The sequence below is a fragment of the Salvia splendens genome, chromosome 17 (assembly GCF_004379255.2).
Source record: "Salvia splendens isolate huo1 chromosome 17, SspV2, whole genome shotgun sequence".
In the NCBI taxonomy this organism is placed as follows: Eukaryota; Viridiplantae; Streptophyta; class Magnoliopsida; order Lamiales; family Lamiaceae; genus Salvia; species Salvia splendens.
The window spans coordinates 24,648,570-24,671,814 of NC_056048.1; the positions used below are offsets into that span (position 1 = coordinate 24,648,570).

The 23,245-nt window shown below is 38.3% G+C and overlaps 1 protein-coding gene across 1 annotated transcript; it reads right to left on the reverse strand.

The window, feature by feature from the left end:
- Positions 1-17,337: 17,337 nt before the first annotated feature.
- Positions 17,338-20,157, reverse strand: LOC121773633 (3-ketoacyl-CoA synthase 11-like). Its single transcript, XM_042170528.1, has 3 exons — positions 19,600-20,157; positions 19,140-19,511; positions 17,338-18,378 (listed from the first exon to the last, which is right to left on the reverse strand). The coding sequence occupies exons 1-3, from the start codon at positions 19,948-19,950 to the stop codon at positions 17,596-17,598; spliced, it is 1,506 nt and encodes a 501-aa protein (XP_042026462.1). The 5' UTR covers positions 19,951-20,157; the 3' UTR covers positions 17,338-17,595.
- Positions 20,158-23,245: the final 3,088 nt, after the last annotated feature.

The following is a 23,245-nucleotide window of genomic DNA, read 5'->3' on the forward strand; positions in this document are numbered from 1 at the left end:
TTATCTCCAATTTTGAAATTTATTAAATCTATGAACACTTTTTAAAAGTACTATGTACAATCAGTTTTCTATTAATTGGTCACATCTTTAGTTGAATTGGACTTGTCGAACTAAAGGACGACATGTATATGTGACCAAATAACAGGTCATCATGTTGTGTCATCACATAATCACAATTTTGTTGTCGGAAAATAAATATGATGAACATATAGAATAAATTTGATAATAAGTTTGAAAAGTTAAATTATACTAATCGATAATCCTATAGTACTTTATGCTATGAACTAGCTGCCTTGTGAATGATGGTACTTAAAATAAAGAGTGATTGGAAAATAAACAGTACTCCATTCGTTTCATAGTAGTAGAGTCATTTTGTCATTTTATATGTTCCATAGCAGTGGAGTTATTTCATTTTTTAGTAAAAATCAACACATTTTTTCTCAGTTGCTTTACTCTCTCTTACTTATTCTCTCTTCATCTCTCTACTTTTTCCTACTTTATTCTTCGTTTATTTAACACAATTTATCTTAATCTCCATGACGGAAAGAAATGTTTTACCTACTATGAAATGGAGGGAGTAAACTTCCGAAAATGATGGGACTTAAAATAAAGAGTGATGGGAAATAAATAGTAAACTTCTGAAAAAATCATATAAAATTTAGTTAAATTTTGGCGTACTATCTTATACTTCCTCCATCCATATAAATAAAATTATGTTTAATTTTGGGATGTCCCATAAAAATATCTTCTTTTATAGTATTTGGTAACTTTCTTCTCACTAATAAGATGAGGCCAATCTCCACTAACAATACTATAATTATTTTTTTATTACTTTATCAATTATGAATTAATTCTCGTGCCGTTCTAAATGTCTATATTTTTATGGGGCAGAAGGAGTAACTTAAAAAATCAGTAAAAAGTATGATATTTAGATCTAATTATTGGAAAATTTTGGTCAAATTTTGATGTACTATCCTATAACTTAAAAAATCAATAAAAAAATAATGACCTTCAGATTTCTCAATTATCACAATATAAAAATATGACTGCATATGTGCAATACTATTATTGATGATATATTTCGAACAATATTGTTTTGTTTATTAATAGATGACATTATTAACTCATTGTTAAATGATGTTAATGTTTATATAAAGTTTGGGATGAATCATTATTTGACCAATTATCTAAGTATTTGAAAAAATAAAATTATTTTTCGAGTCTAGAGACGGTCTAATTATTCTTTTCAGGACGATTATTTTTCGAATACAAATTCTCATGTGTGCTCGCCCACCATGCATGCAAGTTAGATTGGCTAGACTCAACACAGCCCGACCCAAACTCGATCCCAACTTGATCATGGTGCCAATATAATTTCATCTCGTGATTCAAACACATGATCTATTTTATAAAATTAACAATTCATCTCATTATTCAAACACGTGATTTATTTTATAAAATTAACGATTCTTACGCAAAAATAACACTTACATAGTGAAGCATGTATGATTTTAATTTTCGATTATGAATATTTGTATAGTGTCGGTCTTGCATAGCTTTCCCATGACATCAGTCATCATAGTTGTTGGGAAATTTCGAATTTGTAAAATTTAATAAAGTAGGAAAGGGAGATGACAATCCAATAATGGAGAGGCGCAGATTCCGTATACGACCTCGTGTCAGATATGCATTATTATGATTCACGATGCTATTTATAATTTAATCATCAAATTGTTGATAATTTATATAGTACTATATAATTGATGACCACATCCTTAATTTAATTATTGATGTTAGAATCTTCACCTGATTGTTAGAATCTTCACCTGATCCCATTGTTTGATGTGTGTAAATTATTATTATTATTATAATTATAATAACAGACTTTTGTTTTTCAAAATGGTGTATAGTTAGTGTGGAACGAGTTTTAATAAATAAGGGGTGGAGTTTGTGAATGGACAAATCACCTATTTTTTATTCGTTGTGACCAATGTCTAATAAAGTTGTAAATAAGTGTGAACTAATTTCACTAGAATTGCCAATACATATTTAAATATGTCTCGATCAATCACTAATTTAACACCCTAATAATATATAAAAACAAATTTACTGAAGTAAGCCAGAAATAAATATTGAGTAATCAGATCAAGACCCTTTTTTTTTTGTCAAAAGACAGAGTTCGACTGAATATTCTAAGATTTAAAATTCAATTATTGAACCCAATTTGGGCCTCTTCTCCATAGAATTATTTAATCCAAACAGTAAAGCCCAATTTTCAAGTTCTGAAAATGATGAAATGCTATCTCAATCCAATATCCACATCTAAATTATATAGACGTGAATATATGGGGAGCACTATGGTGCCACCATAGATAGAGTAACACCATACCACCAATATCGGGAAATCCAACGCTCATCATTAAATCCTGCAAACAAACAGAGTAGATGTTGATGTCTAGTGTATTAAGAATTGCTGTCGGGGTTAATTCAGTCATTTTGAAAATTTTGAAGTTCGAATCAAATTTGGAACACCCTCAAATTTTTTTTTTTTGGGGGGGGGGTGGGGGGTTAAGGGTATCCACTATAGGGGCGGCGCGTCGGCCGGCCCCTTCCCGCCGCCGCCCCGCTGAGCTATAGTGGAGCGAGAGGCCGCCCCGAGCCGGACGCCATTTCCGGGGCGGAACGCCCATCGACAAGTTTAGTGCGAGGATGCGCCGGTCCCGAACCTCCGGGGCGATAGGCGCGCCGGCCTATAGTGAGGCGGCGGTCAGCGCGCCGACTGCCCCCTTGATTTTTTATATATTTTTTTAATTTTTGACATTTTTTGAGAGAGGAGGGGAGAAGGAAGAAGGGATGAGGATTTTTTTAATACACATTTTTTGTTATTATTGATTTAATTGGTTATAAAATTTCGGGGCTATTGGAAGTGTCCGCCTATAGTGGCGGAAACCTTTTTTTTGGGCGCGGACAAAAAAACTGGGGCTGTGGACAAATAAGGGGGCGGGGCTATTGGGGACGTCCGGTTATAGTGGATACTCTAATCTGCATCGACTCCATCTCTCTCTCCCCAATCCTCCTCTTCTCTGAAAACCCTAAATTTTTTTCAACTCTTTCTCTCCCCCTAATCCTCCTCTATATCGTGCGTCGGCGAATTCAAACTGCCGCTCCCTCATGCAGCAACTTAAATCGGGATTTCGAATCGCCTCTGCACCACGATTTCAATCCACCTCTACGCCGCGTTTTGGTTTTTCGGCGACAAGGTAATTTGATCGGAACTGTTTGCAATTTGATCGGACTTCGTTTTGGAAAATATTACTATGTATGCAGATTAGTGTTTGTGTTTCCGTATTTATCGATTTTTATTCATGCTTGCTTGATTTTTTTCATGGTTGCGATTGAAGTATAATTCGTCTGATTTCTGGTCTATTTAATATCAATCGGTGTTTTTTGAGAGATTTGTTGTATGAATCTGACGTTTGGACTCAATTTCTGACGATTTGCGTAGATGTTTTTGTAAACCTAGATCTGCGCTCGATTGGTTGGTTTATTGTATCCACTGTATTTTTTGGATGTTGTTTTGTGGTTGAATAATTTAATTGTTGCTTGCTTGCTTTATTGTTTTCATTGCATTGCTTTATTAGTTTGATATACTTATATTGCAGTATTTCTAGTTATACATTGCATTGCATAGTTTCCAATATTGCAGTATTGTTTATCACCAAATATTGTAGTGCTCATTTACAACATTGCAGTGCATTATTATACACTATCTTGCATTCATGTGTATTGTGATGTGCATCTTGGAATTCTATTTTCATATATAATGTTGTTAAAAATTTGTTTAGTTGCATGCCCAAACTGAACTGAGTTGTGCTGGTTATATATGTGATACTACAGCATTGCTGGTTATATATTGCAGTGCATCATTTACAATATTGCAGTATTGTTTATCACCAAATATTGCAGTGCATCGTTTACAATATTGCAGTGCATCGTGTGTATAGTAATGTGCATCATTGGTTGACTGATTGTTGGTATTATATATAATGTACTCATATTTCAGTGCATCATTTACAATGTTATAATATTGTTTATCACCAAATATTGCAGAGCATCGTGTTTATTATAATGTGCATTATTGGTTGAATGATAGTTAGTATTGTATGTGAAGTACCCATATTGCATTCCATGATAGTAAGTTTTGTAAACTTAAGTGCATATATTTGCAGTTTTGTCGGGGCATATCGTTACGAACCTATTCAAGTTTCTAACTTGTGCATTGCATTCTACCAAACTAAATCTTGCAGTTTCGTGTTATGGGATTTGCATTTCGCGTCATATGGAGACATGGACACGAAGTTCAACGAATAGAAATGCGACATAACTAACAAGAAATCAAAGTCCTTCCAGCTTCTTCTTGGCAAATACTGTATAGCACTTCGAGGATGAGAAATTGAAGGGACCGATAGATATTGACAAGATGGTCACGGACTACCACAAACTGTGACCAATTATTGAAATTTTGTCGTCTTCAAACATGAAGTTTGGTTTATGTATTGTTTTTTTGTATAGATGATTTGACTGGTGTTTTGATTTGGTGACTGCTCGTACTTAAAACAAGATGGTTTTATTTTGGTGTAGCTAATGTTGGTGTCGTAATTTGAATGTTCTTTGTTGCGTACTTGTTTGATGGCATGTAATTCTATGGTTTTTGGATGCTTAAGATGAAAGGTTGTCAGTGAATAAACAATAATATTTTCTGTTTTGTACTGCAATATGTGAAGCATTGCACTGCAATTATGACGCTTGAAACATTGAACCCTTTAGGAAGCAAAAACCAATTAATGAGAATGTAATCTCGGACCAATTCAAAAAAAAAACTCAATTCATAGCAAATAACATGTAATTTCAAAACAAATCGGAGCATGCTCAACTGGACAAGTTCTAATCAAAGAAAGATAGAATCTAACAAAATCTACCAATAATCGTCGAACATATAGAAAATTAAAGGTCTACAACGTGTAATTACTCATCTTCTGAAAAATCCAAATCAAAACTGATAATCGAATCAGCTGCCATGTCGTATTCAATTTGAAATCGGACAAAAATTATGGAGAAGACAGAATCGTCTTCGATCAAGTTATGGAACTCAAAATGCCGAAGCCGAATAAAATTTGTTGCAATTGGAATCAAAATTGTCGACAATTGAAGGTGGAATTGATGAAATTGTGGAATATCATCACCAGATTTGCATAGGCTTGTCCGGATTTCAATCATTCAGATTTCAAACTAGCCCAATGGGCGAATGGGTAAAAGCTAATGATGATATTTATTTGTGTTTTTTTTTTAATTTTAAAAATCATAAATATAGGGCTGTGTTAAAATGATAACATCTTTTAATACGACACCATACCACCAATATCAGCCTTAGGATCTAAAAATCGGATGGTTGCTAAGATGCCACATGGAAGCTCATTTAAATTTTATTTAATCAAATAAAAATGGGGAAGGGTAAATTAGGAAACCTATTATTCTCATCAACTATGGAATTCATCGCTGATTCTGCAAATATCCATTTCTTTCTTTATCATCTCGTAAGTAAGAAAGTTCATCCTAACACTTAATAACATCATTTATCAAGTTATGATCAATATCCATATCATTTACCACATCCATAGCAATTGCGGTGAGCACGAATTCCCCTTCTCCTGTCGGGTTGGAGCTCCAAGAAAGACACGGCAACATGATAATTATTTCTGGTTGCCCAGGTCCAAATCGTGTTGATATATGATCTTCTTCGCCGTACTCGCCCTGAATTTCCAGTTGTTCAATGAAGTAGTTCTTAATCTCTTTCCACTCTTGAAAGGTCAAAGTTACTTTAGTCCTGAAACCCTAATAATATTTTTGTAGGACCCAGGCCCGGCCCTGGGGGGGTCGAGCAGTGCCCCCGCCCCGGGCCCCCAAAACGTTGGGGCCTCCAAAATCCAAATACATACATGAGTATATACATGCTACTGGGCCAGGTCCAAGCAAGAAACAAGAGCCCACAGCAGAGAGCCGCAAAGGCAGGCAGCGCTAAAGCCTAAATACAAGCTAATACGAGCAGTGTTTTATTACTACTGTTGTTATTGTTACTATTAGTTTATAGTATTATTATGGGGCCCCTCTTTTAGTTCCGCCCCGGGCCAATAAAAACTCAGGACCGGGCCTGGTAGGACCTTCATATAAAGGGCATCTATCAACGCTTGAAGCCTGGCTAAGTTAAATATAGCCAACATATCTTCTGTGCATGGACCTGCAATAATTTCAGTCAAGATAGTATACAAAAACTAATATCTTCTAACTACACAAAAACTAAACAAAAGTCTTAGTTACCTGTATATCAATATCCTCTTTCTTTATCTTTTTTGCTGCAAGCCATTCATCTTATTTTGGTTAGTAACAGATCATCTCGGAACACACGGACGCAATTTTACATGCTATATATACCCATGAAATATTTTCAGTCAAGATAGCAAATAATAACTAATATCTTTCTACATCACAAAAACTGAACAAGAATAGTACATCACTATACAAACATGCATCCCGAAAATTTGAATACCTCAAATTACGGGGAAATTACACCATTAGGCGTGCACAAACCGAACCGGCCCGGCGGTTAACCGCCTGTTCGGGCCCCCCGGTTCATGAACCGGAACTGGAACCGGGGGTTTGAACCGTCCGGCGGTTTGCCGGTTCCAACGGGCCGGTTAAGGGTCATAGGTTTCGTGAACCGTGAACCGGAGGTTCAACGGTTCAAACGGTAATTTTCCGGCGTAGGGTTTGTAGGGTTTCAGGCACGGTTCAGAAAACCGGCGGTTTTAGCCGGTTTCCGCCGGTTCCGGCTACTTTTCAGGTGTAGGGCATAGGCTGCAGTGCGTAGGTCTACAAAATCGGTCAGAAACCGGTGGTTTTCAGTGCAAAACCGTGGACCGAACAGCCGGTTTATGCTTGAACCGCCGGTTCGGGCCGAATTCAAAATTTGAATTTTTTTTCCTTCCTATTTTACTCCTATAAATACCTCACTTCCCCCTCATTTATACTCACCCCATTCTTGTGTTAACAAGGATTTCCTTCTCTCAATCTCCATTTATCTATTCTCTCCTCATTCTCTCTAATTGCTCAAGTTGTTTACTAGTTTCTACATTCTAATACGCACTTGTCTCGCTCGACTCACACTCTCACTACTATATTTGTTATTGTGCTCGTACTTTACCACTTATTTCATACTCCATACATATTTCATCCATACTACTTTACTTTCATTCATCAATAATTCAATATGTCTTCTTCTCGTAGTAGATCGGGCCGTGGTGATCGGGGCAAGAGTATTGCTCAAGATCAAAGTACTAGTCGTCCCTCAAAATCAAGGCGACCTAGTCGTCGAGAAATTATGGAAGAGGTGTCCCGAGTACAGGCTGAACGCATGCAAGTAAGTAATGAAAAATTATTTTTCCAATTCATATTTCATAATTTCATAAAATTGAGTTCATAATTTTTTTTGCGTTCATACTTATAACTTCAACTTATATAATATTTGTAGATAGAAGAAAACCATAGGACCGCCATGCTACTCGCTGAAATGCAACAAGGGGGGGTAGGAGAGGTGGTTCCCAACAAGCTGACGAGTTCGACGTTGGTATATCATCGGACTCGGACACCAACGACGAGGATAGATCTCATTCTCGTATTCCGTCTAGCACCGGCGGAAATGAGGAGATGCCTCCCCCTCCTCCACCCACTAACACGGCAAAAGCTTTGAAATCTGACATTTTTGTCAAACACTACAAGAAGGTCGCGGTGGTGATTCCAAGTCCTCATGAGCCGACCTCTCAAGAAGAGACATCGGCGTTTCATGCTTACTGCAACTATTGCGATAAAGTGTACAAATTTGCGAGTGGTGGAGGATATGACACCCTCCGGCGCCATTTGGTGATGAAGCATCCGGTAGAACGCGGCACTACCTTTACCCAAGCCCAACTCAACTTCCAACCCGGGCCCGGCGGCTCGGGTTCGTCAGGTACGCCTCTGTTTAAATATGATCAAATTTTTTTTCTGATGTTATGACTAGATGGGCGGCAATGAAGCACTTTCCTTTTAACGTTTATGATGACAAAAAATTTGAGGTTACTATGCAAAGTGGTTTGAACGTAGCAATCAAGAGAATTGGTAGAATGACTGTGCAACGATCTACTGTTCGGCAATGTTTGGAGAAAAAGGTAGAATTATCACGTTATTTAGTCAACTTGGGCCACAGAGTGAACACTTGCTCCGATGTGTGCACGGATTGTTTTAACCGTCATTCATACATGTGCATTACGATTCACTTTGTGGACAATAGTTGGACTTTAAACAGGCGTTTAATAGGTTTTAGAGAATTTGAAACTCCACACACTGCACCCGAAATTGCTTCTTTGATTATACAAGTTTTAAATGAGTTTCAATTATGCAACAAGATATTTTCTATCGGTTTTGATAATGCAACTGTCAACACCGCAAGTATTGGCGATTTGATTGCGGCTTGTACACCGATAATTGGAGGTAAGTATTTTCATCAACGATGCATTTGTCATATTTTAAATTTATGTGTACAAGATGCGCTTGAATTATGGCAAAAGCATGTTTCTCCTATTAGAACTGCAATTAGATTAATCCAACAAAAGCCAGCTATTGACAAAGCATGGAAGAAATATTGCCATCAAAAGAATGTCAGGTATACGAATTTTACTATGGATGTGTTTTATAGATGGAATTCGACATATGATTGTCTGAATTCTACTTTGACACATAAAGATGCTTTATGTGATTTTTATAGAACATATCCCGTTCATGATTTATATCCTTCGCATAGTTGTTGGCAACACAGTGTGGCTTTATTTAAATTGTTTAAAATTTCTAAAAAGGCCACTGTTGAATTGTCGGGTGTTTATTACTGCACTGCTGTTCGTGTTTTAGAGCATTGCATGTACATATCCCTTGGTTTTAAAACTGAAATGAAAAATGTTTCCTCTTCCTCTGAGCTAATGTGTGTCTTATGTTACATAATTGAAAAATGACTCAAGTATTTCAGTGAGGTTCCAACCGTGTTTTTGATTGCAAATGTATTGGATCCAAAATGGAAATTAGTCGGTACCTCTAGGATTTTGGAGTTTTATTATAACAATTTGAGTTCAATTGATCTTGGTCCCCTTCAAGCAATCCAATCCGATACCAGTGACGAATTTGGAGTAGACCTCTCAGAAACCTTTCAAATAACCCTCCCGAACCGGTCCATTGTCCAATAAACCTTCGAGTATAACTTGCGCGCTCTCTACACCGAATATGAAACCAAGTATAACAACACCCACCAAGTCAGAAGACCCCCCCTCCTCCACAACGTAACTATGGCTTTGCATTTCAAGCCGATTATGATGACCCCGACGCCGCGTCCCAACTAGCCGACCTATACAGCTACAACACCGGCGGAAGGAACTCAGGTATGGTAAGTGAATTGGATTTATATTTCGATTCACTCTTTTCATTTGGTGATGAAGGTCCTACTCCTCTCTCCTAAATCGACGTCCTCGATTGGTGGGGAACCCACGAGAAAGATTTTCCCATCCTTGCGTCAATGGCCAAGGAGATTTTCTCTGTTCCGGCATCCACTGTCGCCGTCGAGTCTGCTTTTAGTGTTGGCTCGCGTGTGTTGGATGAATCATGAAGTAAGCTCTCGGCGAAAAATATGGAAGTCGTGATGTTACTTGATGATTGGACCAAAACCGACGTCAGAGAACAAGAAAATGATTGGGATGATCGTCAGGAGGGATCACAAGATGAATTCACCGGGGATGAATCGTAGGCCAACCGTAAGCCGCAGCCGGCCAAGCCAAATAGGTAAGTAAGGTAAGAGAACTACGTGAGCTTTGATTCCCTAATGCAAATGAGCATTGGGGATACGTAGGCATCTCAACTTAAATTTAAAATTTAAGTTGAGTTCAAGTCCTTTTTCCTTTATTTCTTTTTTTCCCATTTGTTTCTATTTTAAAAATATGCAAATACAATTACATAATTGTATTTGTATATACTCTAGTCGATGAAGTAGATTTCTCTATACGGCTAAATTCGGGAAACTTTTGACAATTCTACTATAATTGTTGATTGTTAGACTAAACTCAACATTTAAAGTTGAATTGCTAAAGGTGTCTTTAATTTAGTTATGTAGAAAGATCTCCTTCGCCGATTAAGAGTATATATACTTATAATTTTTTTAATAAGAACTTCTAAGTCTTTTTGTCATTTTTAATTAGCTTCGTTGTTGACTAGTAGTAGTCTCGATTTGTAATTGTTGTAACTTGTAAAGTTGTAATTGTTGTAACTTGTATTTAAATTTTTCGATTTGTAATTGTTGTAACTTGTAAACGTGTAATTTCAATAAAATTGCAACTTTCATCGTACTTTTTTGAATTTTATTTACGCACATTTCATGCATAAACAAATACAATTAATGCAAAACAAAATAGATGTCTCATCACCAAAACTCACCTACGAAAAAGGGGAACACTGTATATGATGATACAACTTTCGAAAGTGAAATGTAATTTAATTTTAAGTTGAATAAATATTACACGCTGGAGTCGTAATTTAATCGAAAAATGCAAAAAAAAAAAAAATAGCCGAACCGCCGAACCGGCCCGAAACCGCCGGTTCAGGCCGAAAACTGGCGGTTTTGAACCGCCGGTTTTTTGAACTAGAACCGGAACCGCCGGGACCCTAGGCGGGCCGGTTCCGGTTCATGCATTTCATGAACCGTCAGAACCGGCGGTTCCTGAACCGTGTGCACGCCTATACACCATACATACAAAATATTTCATCAAATACAAAAGGTTTTAAGTTATCATTCAAAGGTGTCATATATAACTGTTTAACATTTTGAGCAATTGTAATAGCTACTGCATCTTCATGCTCATTCATGGATGAAGCCCCTTCTTTAAAAACAAACAGCAAAAATTGTCATACTTAAGAGTTTCTCCCCTTATGAGCTCATCAGTTCAATTAGAAATTAGAAAGGTGAGCGAACATCCCGAGCTACAACAATAACTAAACAATAACCATACCTGTAAACTTCAACCCTTTATCAATATCCTCTTTCTTTATCTTTTTAGCTGCAACTCTGCATCTTTATTTGTTGGAAAACACGAAAGCATTTTACATCACAAAAACCTTCGGTCAAGATAGCAAAAAAAAACTAATAGTATCATTCTACATCACAAAAACTAAACCAGAAATCTAATTTGTGCTATGTGCCAAGAATCCATAACTTTACAAACATACATCCCGAAGGATTTTAAGTTTCAAGTTTCGGGGAAATTACACCATACACATAAAATATTTCTGAGACAATGGGTTTTAAGTTATCATGAATAATACATATATACTATTTCACGTTGAGCAATTGTACTAGCTACTGCATCTTCAAGCTCATTCATGACTGTAGCCCTTTCTTTAAAAACAAACAGCAAAAATTGTCAAACTTTGTGTTTCTCCCTTATGAGCTCATCAGTTCAATTATCCAATTAATTAATGCAAGATAGAGCATGATGATACATGGACATCTTCCCGTTCACAACACATTTTGAGGAGGAATGTTTTATGAAATGCAAGTTACACACGGTGATACTACTCAATAAAGACAAAGTAATTAACGACGTTAATGAATTTAACCAAACTGGTTAACCAAATATGTCTTTACAGAGGAAGATAAACACCACAAAAGATCTCTAAACAATTCATAGAAAATATGGGGTGACTTTGTCCCGGATAATCGTAATTATTAATTTTTATTTAGCTATTATCATTAATTCGTCAATTTAATAAACTTAAAGTATACATTGTGGCCAGAAAATCTAAATATATTTCCCATTGCAGGCCAGCAAAACAGTGATCACATTAATAAGTTTAAAAAATCACGTTGTTGGCGAGTACACCTGTGATCACACTGTATGTTCGTACAAATGTAATCGCATGATCACTTACAAATATCTCAGTGATCACTTTTTGGAAAGGCAAATATCACTTTTTGAGAAGGTAAGCGAAGGATATATATACCCTTTTCATTTACTCCTCCTTGGAATTGCTCTAACACCGATCTGTGGCTATGTTAAAAGTTGTACAAGTATAGAATATAAAATTAGTTTTTGAGTTGTGAAAACATGCTTGAAAGTACAACCTTTAAATAGTAGGAGTAATATTAGATTTATATAGCTGCCCACATTATGGCCATATAGAGTGGATAATAAATGGTTAAAGTGAAAAAAAAAAGAATAAAGTAAAAGAGAGAATAAGTAGATAAGAGTCTTCTCTACTTATTCTCTCTTTTACTTTACTCTTTTTTCACTTTAACTATTTATTACTCCCTCCGTCCCTCTGTAGTTGAGGCGTTTCATTTTGAGCACTCGTTTTGGAAAAATTATAATAAATAGTTAAAGTGGAGAGAAAGTAAAGTAAAAAAGAGAATAATATAGTTAAGAGTCTTCACTATATTATTCTTTCTCTTAATTTACATTTTCTCTATTCTAGTTATTTATTACCATTTTTTCAAAACGAGTGATGAAAATGAAACGCCTCTACTACAGAGGGACGGAGGGAGTATCATTTTTTCAAAACGAGTGCAGAAAATGAAATGTGACGATTTTTTAGGGACGGGGGAGTATATTATTAAAGTAACTTATTTTCATTGTTACACAATAAAATATCTAATGTACGTGGTTATCCAAATCACGTATGAAATTAAGTTCCAATACCTAAACCTCAATCTCCACTCTCCCTCCTACTCTCCTGTACAGATTGTGTTTCATCTTCATTCATTCTGCTGCTGCTGCTTTCTTCAATCTCTTCTTCATTCATATTCCTTTCACTATTACTTGTTTCAGCCTCATCCACGTTTCTTCTCATACTGCTGTGTTAAACCTCGTCCTCATCCATTTCGGTTCTTGTTCTCTTTCTTGTCATTATAATTCTTCTATCACAGCATTAAACCAAGAATAACAATTAAATATCGTCCATCATACAAGTAATATCCAAAAAAATCCAGTGTCTATATTTTAACAACAAACCAACAACCAAATCATCCACAAATCGAGATTAATTGAGTAAAAATCGATGGCACATCAACCAAAATCGATGGTTACAGTAGCTCACATCAACCAAAATTTCAAAACATCATATTAAAATTTCGTTGATCTAGGGTTTCCAAAACATCAACCTAAATTTTGCAAAAACCTCAGATCCAAACATTAAACAACGCATAAATTGAATGAATAATACTTAAATCTCACAGCAACATCAAGGAAACATGAACAAAAATCGATAAACACATACATAAATTTGCATACACAAACAGAGTAACATTCTCGAAACCTATTTCGATCAACACAAAACGGAATCTGATTAACATACCTTGTGGACTAATTTCGCCGTTTAGTTGTTATAGGCGTTCGGAATTCCTGAAATTAGCAGTAAATCGCGCGATTCACGGTGTAGTGGTGGCTGGAAATCGAAGATTCTCGGTGTAGAGGCGGAGGCGGCGGGATTTAGTGAATTAGGGTTCTCTTGATTTGTGAATATCGGAGGCGGCAGAATGAAGAAAAATCGCCGTGTGGGAGAAGGGGATTTGAAGAGTGGCGCTACTTTTGGATCCCCAATTTGATTCTATTTTAAATATATGAAATTACTAAAATGCCCACGACAGCAATTCCTAAGACACTAGACAATATTCTCTATTCTGTTCGTGAAATTTAATCTTGGATGTTGGATTTCCGGATCTAACGGTGTGTATTGGTGTTATGTTGTTATCCTATCTATGGTGGCACCATAGTGTGCCCGAATAAATATATACACAAATAAAGAAATAGTAGTAGTATTACATAACAAAAACAAAGTTTTATCATTTGAATATTCATTCAACAATTATTTAATTAATAGTTTTTTCAAAATGATCTTTGAGGTGACGAATTAATTGTCAAATAAGGCGGAAGATAAGAAAATGGTTACATTTTGGGCCAACACGTCAAGTTACGAGTTAGCTCTGCTTGAATTACGGATTAATCAGGTGCGAGCTAACCAATCTTAACTCTTTAAATTTATCGGGTTAGTCTGCCTGTTTCAAATTGCATTGACGCACGTCCCTATCCTATATAGAGTATATATATACATGCAAAATATCACACCATTTTTAAGAGGTCAGTAACATGCCTCCCAAGACATACAGTTCTGCAAGTCAGTTTCAGAGTTCTTTTTTTTATATATACTAATAAATTTCTTCTTTTTCGTCTTTTGTCACTTAATATTTGTGGGGCACAATTTTGAGTGAGAAATCAATGTGGATCAGTGGAAGCTTGTTAGCAGAGGAAAATTTTCAATTGGAATTATATTCCTCATAATTTATAACATAAATAGGCAACCAATTAACAAACAAACATACAAGTCTTATCATGGAACACAATTAATTAAGAGGGATGCTTAACAGCTTAAGAAATTGATACTTATGTGATTTTCACTTTTCAAAAGTAAACCCATGCAATGAAATGAAACCAGCATCATGGATGAATATGAATTCAATCAATATGGCAGAATATGGAGTGTTTAGCTTGGAAAAGAAAGCCTATGCTAGAGCAGTGGCACGTTATAAGGGACCGAGGGGATGACTGTCCTAAGACCACAACGCGGGCCTCATTTTCCCTTATATTCGGCTAAAAACGCCATGGTCGCCCTCAAGTCTGTTTTTTTTCTTCGAAGATAAAAGACATCAAGCAATGCCGTTTTGAGATATTTTAAAAAAATTAGTACATTGCAAAATTACAATTATTACTCATTATTATACAAAAAACTCTTCTCCTTATTTTCTTTATTTTACATGGGATCCCCTAAAATTAAGTTGTGGATCCGATCTAAGGTTAGATGAAATTGATGAAGGGTAACATTAACATTCATAACCATATTATTAATTGCATGTCGATGCTACTTGCTAGGTCTAGTCATAGTTATGTAGAATTCCACCCTACCCTACCCTACCCTACCCTACCCTCGCATCCACCGACCAGCATCTAATGCATCATTTACTTCTTCGATCCAAATGCATTTCTTCACCTACACAAATATACATGTGTTCAATTTTTTCCGAGGCTAAGAGCATCCACAATGGTAAATAGGCCACCCATATGCTAGCTACAACTCCTCTGCCACATCATCAGCATTTAAAAACTCCTTCTGCCACATCATCAGGACAACCAATAAGCTAACTTAAAAAAAATTATAAAAACAAATAATTAACAATCACACAAAATACGGAATTAAATTTACGACACTGATACGGGAAAATTCAATAATAATATTAAAATTAAAAAAATACATTAATTAAAAAAAATTACATTAATTTAAAAAAAAACTCCTCTTCCACACACGAGCCCCTCCCCCCGCCTCACTCCTCGCCGTCGTCGCCGTTGTCGCCGCTATCCGGCACCCCCAAATCTGCGGCATTTGAGCCAGCGTCTGAGCCCCCCAACTGTGCCGCGGCGGCATCCAAAATGACCCGCATACTCACGAGCATTGAGTAAAGAAAACTCTTCTCCTCGGGGTCAGTTGCCGCCTTCCAGTTAGTTAAGATCTTGTACATCTGAGCCCGCGTTTGTTGACGCGCGAAGAAGGTGACCTCGGCTGTCGACTTGCCAACAGGAGGGGATGCCGACTGGACCTCCTGGGACCCCTGGCGAGCCCGTTGCGCCCGCCTTTGACCAACCGGGCGAGTGCGGTGAGTAAACGCGGGAGGGGACGGGAACTCCTGAACATCCTCGGGGAGGTCGTGGGAATCGCCGCTGCTACCACCGCTGTAATCACTGGTATAGTTCAGTCGCTGCTTCTTCGGCCAGCCAGCATCGACACCTGCCCGAAACTTCTCGGAGTCCATCAGCACCTCATAGCAGTTCCAGTAGGTGAACTCCTTATAAAGCCCGGGCACGGGGAAGGCTTTCTCTGCTATCCTCCTGCAGTCCTCGTCAGTTTGGCCACTGGTCTACATGCGGAGGGCGTTGGTGTACAAGCCCGAAAATCGGGAGACCGCAGCCCTGATTCGGTCCCACCCCTTCCGGCACTCCTCCCCGCTGCGTGGCCTCCCTTTAGGGTCTTGGACAGCGTGACGTTCTCCGCATCCGTCCACTTCCTCCGTGCTCGTCATCAACCGGCTGCGACGACTCGCCGACCACCCTCTTGCCCTTGCCCTTCTTCTTCTTTGGCGCACCCCGACCCCGCCCTACTCCCCCCGTTTGAACGGGAGTGTCCGCATCCCCGAGATCTATCCCTAACTCCTCTAAGGAGAAAGTATCACACCCAGTGAACTGCGTCTCCGATGGAGTCGATGTGTGCGAAGAAACAGTCAAAAAATCAAAACTGGGGCGATAGACATTGTCCCCCCCCGGCATCCCCTGCATCCCCGGCTGCCACCCCGGCATCATCTGCATCCCGGGTGCCCACCCCGGCATCATCTGCATCCCGGGTAGCATCCCAGGTACCCCCTGCCGCCCGGCATCGCCAGCCCGCCCTGCATCCCCTGCCATCCCGGCATACTACTCCTGGATGCCATCCCGGGCATCATCTACTGCCAAGGGTACATGTTGTAGTACCCGGCCATCAGACCCCATCCACTTCCCACGGGTACCGCTCGTCACTGGAGTAGACTCGTTGTTGTGCTCCATTTCGCGTTGTTGCTCTTGTACAAAAATTAAGATAGAGAGAAAACTCGTTAAAACAAGTGGTGCAAATGAAAATGACGTGCAAATCGCGTATATATAGTGTTTCGAAAATTAAATAAAAAAATAAAAAATGGCTGGCCGATCGCTCGCCGATCGGGAGCCAGCAATGGCGGCCAGCCGATCAGCCAGCGCATCGGCCAGCGCCCGGGAATCGGCGCGCGCTTGCCGTTTTTCTCGCCGATTTGGCACTCGCCTGCTGCAATGGTTCGGCGAGCAGACAGGTCAGCGCCGGGAATCGGCTAGACGGTCCGCTCGCCGCCATTGTAAATGCTCTAAGGATCCACATTCATGATTTGCTTTTTTCCTTCTTTCTCTCTTTCTTTTTGTCTTTTTAGACAAGCTAGTACTCATTTTCTTCTACAATTATTTTTCTTTTTCATCAAAAATCGTAAAAATTGATATATTGCCACGTAGTCTGTCCCCTCAATCAAAATTACAGAAACCGAGAAAAAGGAGATTAATAATATATCTGATATGTTCGGACCATTGCCAGAACCACTCCCAAAACAAAATATTGAAAAATTAACACCCATATTTATATATATATAAATCAATTTGCAAGAACATGGTACTTTCCCAACCCTATGACCTAACATTTCCTTTTTTTTCCCTTTACAAAGGGGATTCTAACAACTTGTTCCGACCTATGATAATAAGCTCACGAGCACGTCTTACTTCATCATCGAGAAACGAAAAAAGACAAGAAACACAACCACATCTCTTAATTTGATTATTAAGTAAAACCAAATTTTTCTAAAATTGAAGACACGAATCAAGGTCGAAGAGGACTAGTCACGGGCACATGAACCGGAAACTCGTCGATCTCGTCCATCCACGGGCTCTTCTCCTTAGCCGGATCAACGGTCCTCAGCGCCCTCCACACGCCACTATTGCACTTAAAACCCGACCCGAACGCAATCTGCCACACCCGGTCCCCCCTCTTGATCCTCCCCTTCGCCTCAGCGTACGCCAGCACGTACCACAGCGAGCTGCTCGACGTGTTCCCGAACCTATACAAGGTCATTCTAGAAGGCTCCATGTCCCACTTGCTCAAATTGAGATTCTTCTCGAGCTCGTCCAGCACGCCCCTCCCGCCCGTGTGGATGCAGAAGTGCTCGAACGCGAGCTTGAAGTCGGGCACGTAGGGCATAACCTTCATCTTTAGGAGCTTTTTCGCGATGAGTGTTGCCAGGAAGAGGAGCTGCTCGGACATGGGGAGGACGAGGGGGCCGAGGGTGGTGATGTTGGTCTGGAGGGCCTCCCCTGCGACGGTCATCAGGTCGCGGGAGAGGGAGATCCCGAGGTGGCCCTCGGGGTCCTCCTCCTGGACCACGCACTTGTAGGAGCGGTCGTCCGCTCCTTTATGGGTGCGGAGGGTGTGGGAGAGCTCGTATTTGGAGCGGCGGCGGTCGGAGGGCTTGTTGGAGAGGAGGACGGCCGCGCCGCCCATGCGGAAGAGGCAGTTGGGGAGGAGCTTGGAGCGCTCCTTGCCGGCGTAGTAGATGTGGGTGTTGCATTCCATGCTCATTACTAGGGCGTATGTGTTAGGTTGCACCTGTTTTTTTTCACAACATAATTAGTTAGTTAGGTCATGGCTTGCTATATTTGGTTGTAGAGGTGCATAAATATAATTTGTGATCATAATAATATATCCATACCCTGCATGTCATTAAATATCTCATTTACTTTTTACTATAATGGATGCATAGATCGCACATGCATTCCACCCTTATTTGATTCACGTTTCATTTCATTCACATTTTTTAAAACCAGTATCGATTCAAAATTGAACAATTTTTTTTACAAAATTTACTAAAAGGTGAAAGGAAAAAAATGATTTGGAGGTGCGATGAACAAATGATCAAGCATGGGAATGAGAATATGATAAAATGCCAAGATTTGAACCCAAATCATTTCCGGAGATTTATTCCAATATGAGAAAAAGGCTCGAGGCGGCATACAATGAGTAAAGGTTTGTGACAAGCGATTAAGAGTCATACTTCTGTAGAAACTATAAACATAAAGAAGAAAACAAACGGATCTTGACTTTGGAGTCTCACACAATACCTATGTTTATAACAAGTTAGGTAAAAACATGCTTTACATTAAAATCAAACCAAACATTGACCCACTAATAAAAGATCTTGTCCTCAACCAAATCAAATTGATGCAAACAACCACCCTAAAATTAATCATATACACATTCCAAAATGGGCCTAATCCTAGCCGGTCACATCTAATCCTATGAAAACGCAGTACTTCATTAATCATAATCTATAATTAATTATCAGACGCAGAAAAAAATATTGATAGTACCTGCAGAAGGCGCTTGGCCAGGTCAATCGAAATGAGGCCCGCGCTGCAGCCCATCCCGCCCAAATTGCAGCTGACGATATCGCCCCTGAGCTTATACCGGTTGATGATCATCGAAGCGAGCGACGGAATCGGGTTGAAGGAGGAGATATTCACCACCAAAATCCCTATATCCCTCACATTCACCTCCGTCTTCGCAAATAGCGCGTCGATCGACCCGAATATCACCATCTCTGCCTCCTCCTGCGCGCACTCGAAAGGCCGTTTTGGCGGGAAGTCCTTCAGGCCAAGGGCGTAGGTCCGGTCCCCCAGCCCGGACCTCTCTAGAACCTTCCGGATGAAGGCCGCGCTCTCATCACTGACAATTGCGGCCACCTGTCAATTAAACAGAAATTCATGTCATCATCTAATGATACGTAGGTAATAAAAAAAGTTGAGCATTTAAAATACGACAGAAAGAGACCTTTTCGGCCACCATGTGGCGGGTGCACTCGAGGGAGGGGTCGGGCTTGTAGCAGGCGAAGTCGACGAGGTAGACCTTCCTCGGGCGGCTCATGAGGTAGATGGTGCCAAGGACCGCGATGAGGGACGTGCTCGCCAGGACAGCGAGCACGTTGTAGCGGAGGTGGTAGCTGAAGAGCTGCTGGAGCTCCTCCACCTGCGTCATCGACAGCTTGGCGGCGGCGGCGAGGAGGAGGGGGATTGTCAGGAGGTACATGGCGTTGGAGATTAGGTAGTGGTAACCTAGTTTGACGTATTTTAGGCGGATTGATCGCCGGAATTTGGCATCGTCGACGGTTTTCTCTTCTCCCATTTCTGCTTCTTCTGTTACAGAGTGAGAAAGAGAGAGAGTTGAGAGAGGTAATGTGCTACGTTGAGACAGTGGAGCTTTATATTAATGGGGATGGCTTGATTTTCATGTCACATTTCGTTGAATTTGGGTATTTTTAATGTCACAAGTGTGCATTCAATACACATTGATGATATAGGGAAATAGGAGATGTATTGCATAAGTATAGCAGGGAACTTTGTTTCATATTATGTTATATACATAGACTTATATCAAGATGAATGTAGGCAGGGCAGGGTCGTAAAATTCCATTACATTCGGTCTTTCGAGCTGTTGCCGATCTCACGACTACTATGCCTCTGCCCCATGTACAACACCTATACGTTCCCTACTTTCATTTTTTATACAACGATAGATTTATTGGTTAAGATCTCTTAAATACTCGAATACAGAAGTTTTGATGTGGTCGTGTGGTGTGTTTATCTATGGATGCGTGCAGGGACGGATCCATATGAGCATCACAAGGGGCAATTGCCCTAGCTGAAAAAATTATTTATACTATTTTGATTATTAATTTTAAATTTTTTTGAAATATCCTCTATATATGCCCCTTCTCAAATTCTTAAAATAACTTAATATATATTTTTGCCTCACCTGTAAATAATTCCTCGCTCCGTCCCTGGATGCGTGTATCTTAGTTTATTTGTATAAGGAATTGTTGGTATATCTACCACATCCATGATCACCTACACCATTGGGATACATGTCGTCTGTAGTGCTATCTTCGACATCACCCCCTTCAATTTTAGATGGTCCATGGGCATGATCTTGAGCCTCATTGGTGTCAGGCAAAAAGTTCGGATTAGACTGTAGCACTTGCGAAAAACAAAAGATTCTAACAACATATGATGTCATCGATGACTTTTATTATGTTAACCACGAATTATATGTTCTGGATCCGCTACTAATATATACTCCCTCCATTTTTTTAAAAATATCAACTATTTGCATTTTGGGCCGTTACTTAAATATAGAAACTTTAGAATCTTTCTATTTTAGGACATGGACTCCATAATCCACTAACTCTACTTTAACTACTTTTCTCTTCCACTCTCTTACTTTACTCTTTTTTTTCTTATCTCTTACTTTACCAATTCTTCTCACTTACTTTACCAATTGTGCATTAAAATCCGCGTTGTTTCAAATGTTTATATTTTTTGAATACGGAGGGAGTATAATAGTTTCAAGTTCTCTTTTCATTAGTGTGAAATATTTTGTTTGTTTTATTTGCCAACAATTGCATATATAGTTATTTTTTTTCTTTCAATTCTGTTTTGATCTGATGACTTTAACCATATATAGTTGTTTTTTTCTTTCAATTCAATCTTGATCTGTCGACTTTAACCATATTATTACTATACAAGAAAATGTACAAACCCTTCGATAATAATTTTGAGTACTTGATAGTTTAGTAGGACCGTCACAAATTTTACATGGCTTGAAAAGGAAAAACATGTGTAAACAGACGTGTACTATTTTCCAATGAAAACAACATTGGTGTTTTGGAGTTTTGGGACCGAAAATTTAATTAAAAAATTCGGAAGACTTAGCTTAGGATTTAAAAAATTAACCCATTTTTACACTGTATTTCCACATCACAATTCTACTTAATTAGTCTTTCAATTGGGCTTATAATTTGAGTGTTAATAATGAAAATCGATAGCTCATGCCTATACAACTAACTTTCAATTATAAGATGAGCTAATGATTTTTACAAATCAATGATAGTTTAGAACATGTTTAATAGAAGTATTCTTGTTTGTGGATATTATAAAAGCAATAAACATTGAATTTAATAGGTGATGGTAGGGCAGGTTCTTGTACCTGTCTAAAATGAAGCCCTCACCAACACTAGTAAATGGTTACACAGTGATCACATGGTCCCTCTGTAAAAGGTTTCTTTTATATAAAAACTTTATATATATGTATACGTATATTTATAAATATAGGACCTACTCCTCCTTATATATGTAGGTGAATTTACTTGAGTTCGTTGAGGAATAAATTCGGAATGGTACTATCGATGTCAAGCTCGTTGGAGTTTTTAAAATAATTTAATTATATGTATGGGCGAATTTAATTTATATGGCTTAACATATGTCAGTAACAAATGTAACACTGTCTTCAAGAATGGGCATTAAAAGTACAATTGTGATTTCTCTAAAACTTGAATTGGTTCTCTGTAGATGTAAGAAAAGCATTTAATTCTCGGCAACTATAGTTGACTGCTAGGATTTGATCATAAACATGTATAAGGATCTCAATCCAACCCGAAACTCGTGAGTCGATCCGTATAGTTCAGTAAAATTAGTGGATTATGGCTATAATTTTATAATCCCAATACAAAACGGGCTAAACGGGTTGGTCCAAATGGGTTGGCGGGTTAAACAGGTTGGCCCGAACGGGTTGCGGGTCAGCCCGATGGGTTGCAACTTTTAATTAAAAACATTAAGTTTTAGGGGTTTTTTGTATTTTTTGAATTTCACGTGGCACAATCATTAGTCTTCTTCATTCAACACTTTTCCGCTCGATCTCACACTATTAACTTTCAAGTTCCATTTCAACTCATTATTCCATTGTCTCATCATCTACCCTACTGTCTTACCATCGTCTCATAAAACAATTCTGGTTGTCAAGTCGATTTTCTAATCCGCAGAATTTTTTGTATCACAATTTATTCCTAAAATACAAAATGATAAGTATAAAATGATAATTATCTTAATGGTTGTACATTTTCAGATAAATGCCTCAAATATTGGACAAAATTAACAATTAATCCTAAATATACATTTAAAAGAAAGTGAAAAGGGACAGATAGCGGATGAAAGGCTTAAAAGATGAGATATTTTTATTTATTTATTTCCCGAAATATAGAAAAGATTGGACTTTCGCATTCAATGGCGTTAGATGTCGCAGTCAAACAAGAAAAAAATGGACTTGAATTTTTATTATTTGTGCAATTATGGATAAAGAGACAGAATAATATAAGGAACATACATAATGATCTTTTAAATTACTATGTATTTTCGATCTAATAATGTACACATTGGGGCTTCAAATCGAGTAATCGTTAGGTGTCTCAGTTTCATTAGGTACTTACCCTACTTTTATTGAGATTAAAAAAATTCATGTTACTCTATTTGTGGGTTAATGACAACTTGCCTTGTATAATTACACTCGATTTGTAGTGTACAATTTGAAACAAAAGTCTTGCATTTAATAATTTTAATTTTAATTCCTGCAAAGTCATAATTAATAT

Excerpts from the sequence above, each read along its gene's own strand:
- LOC121773633 (XM_042170528.1), bottom strand. The coding sequence starts at position 19,950 with ATGGGAGAAGAGAAAACCGTCGACGATGCCAAATTCCGGCGATCAATC. Across the intron at positions 19,512-19,599 it reads GCCACATGGTGGCCGAAAAG|GTGGCCGCAATTGTCAGTGA; the intron begins GTCTCTTTCTGT and ends TTTAATTGACAG. Across the intron at positions 18,379-19,139 it reads TGGCCAAGCGCCTTCTGCAG|GTGCAACCTAACACATACGC; the intron begins GTACTATCAATA and ends GAAAAAAAACAG.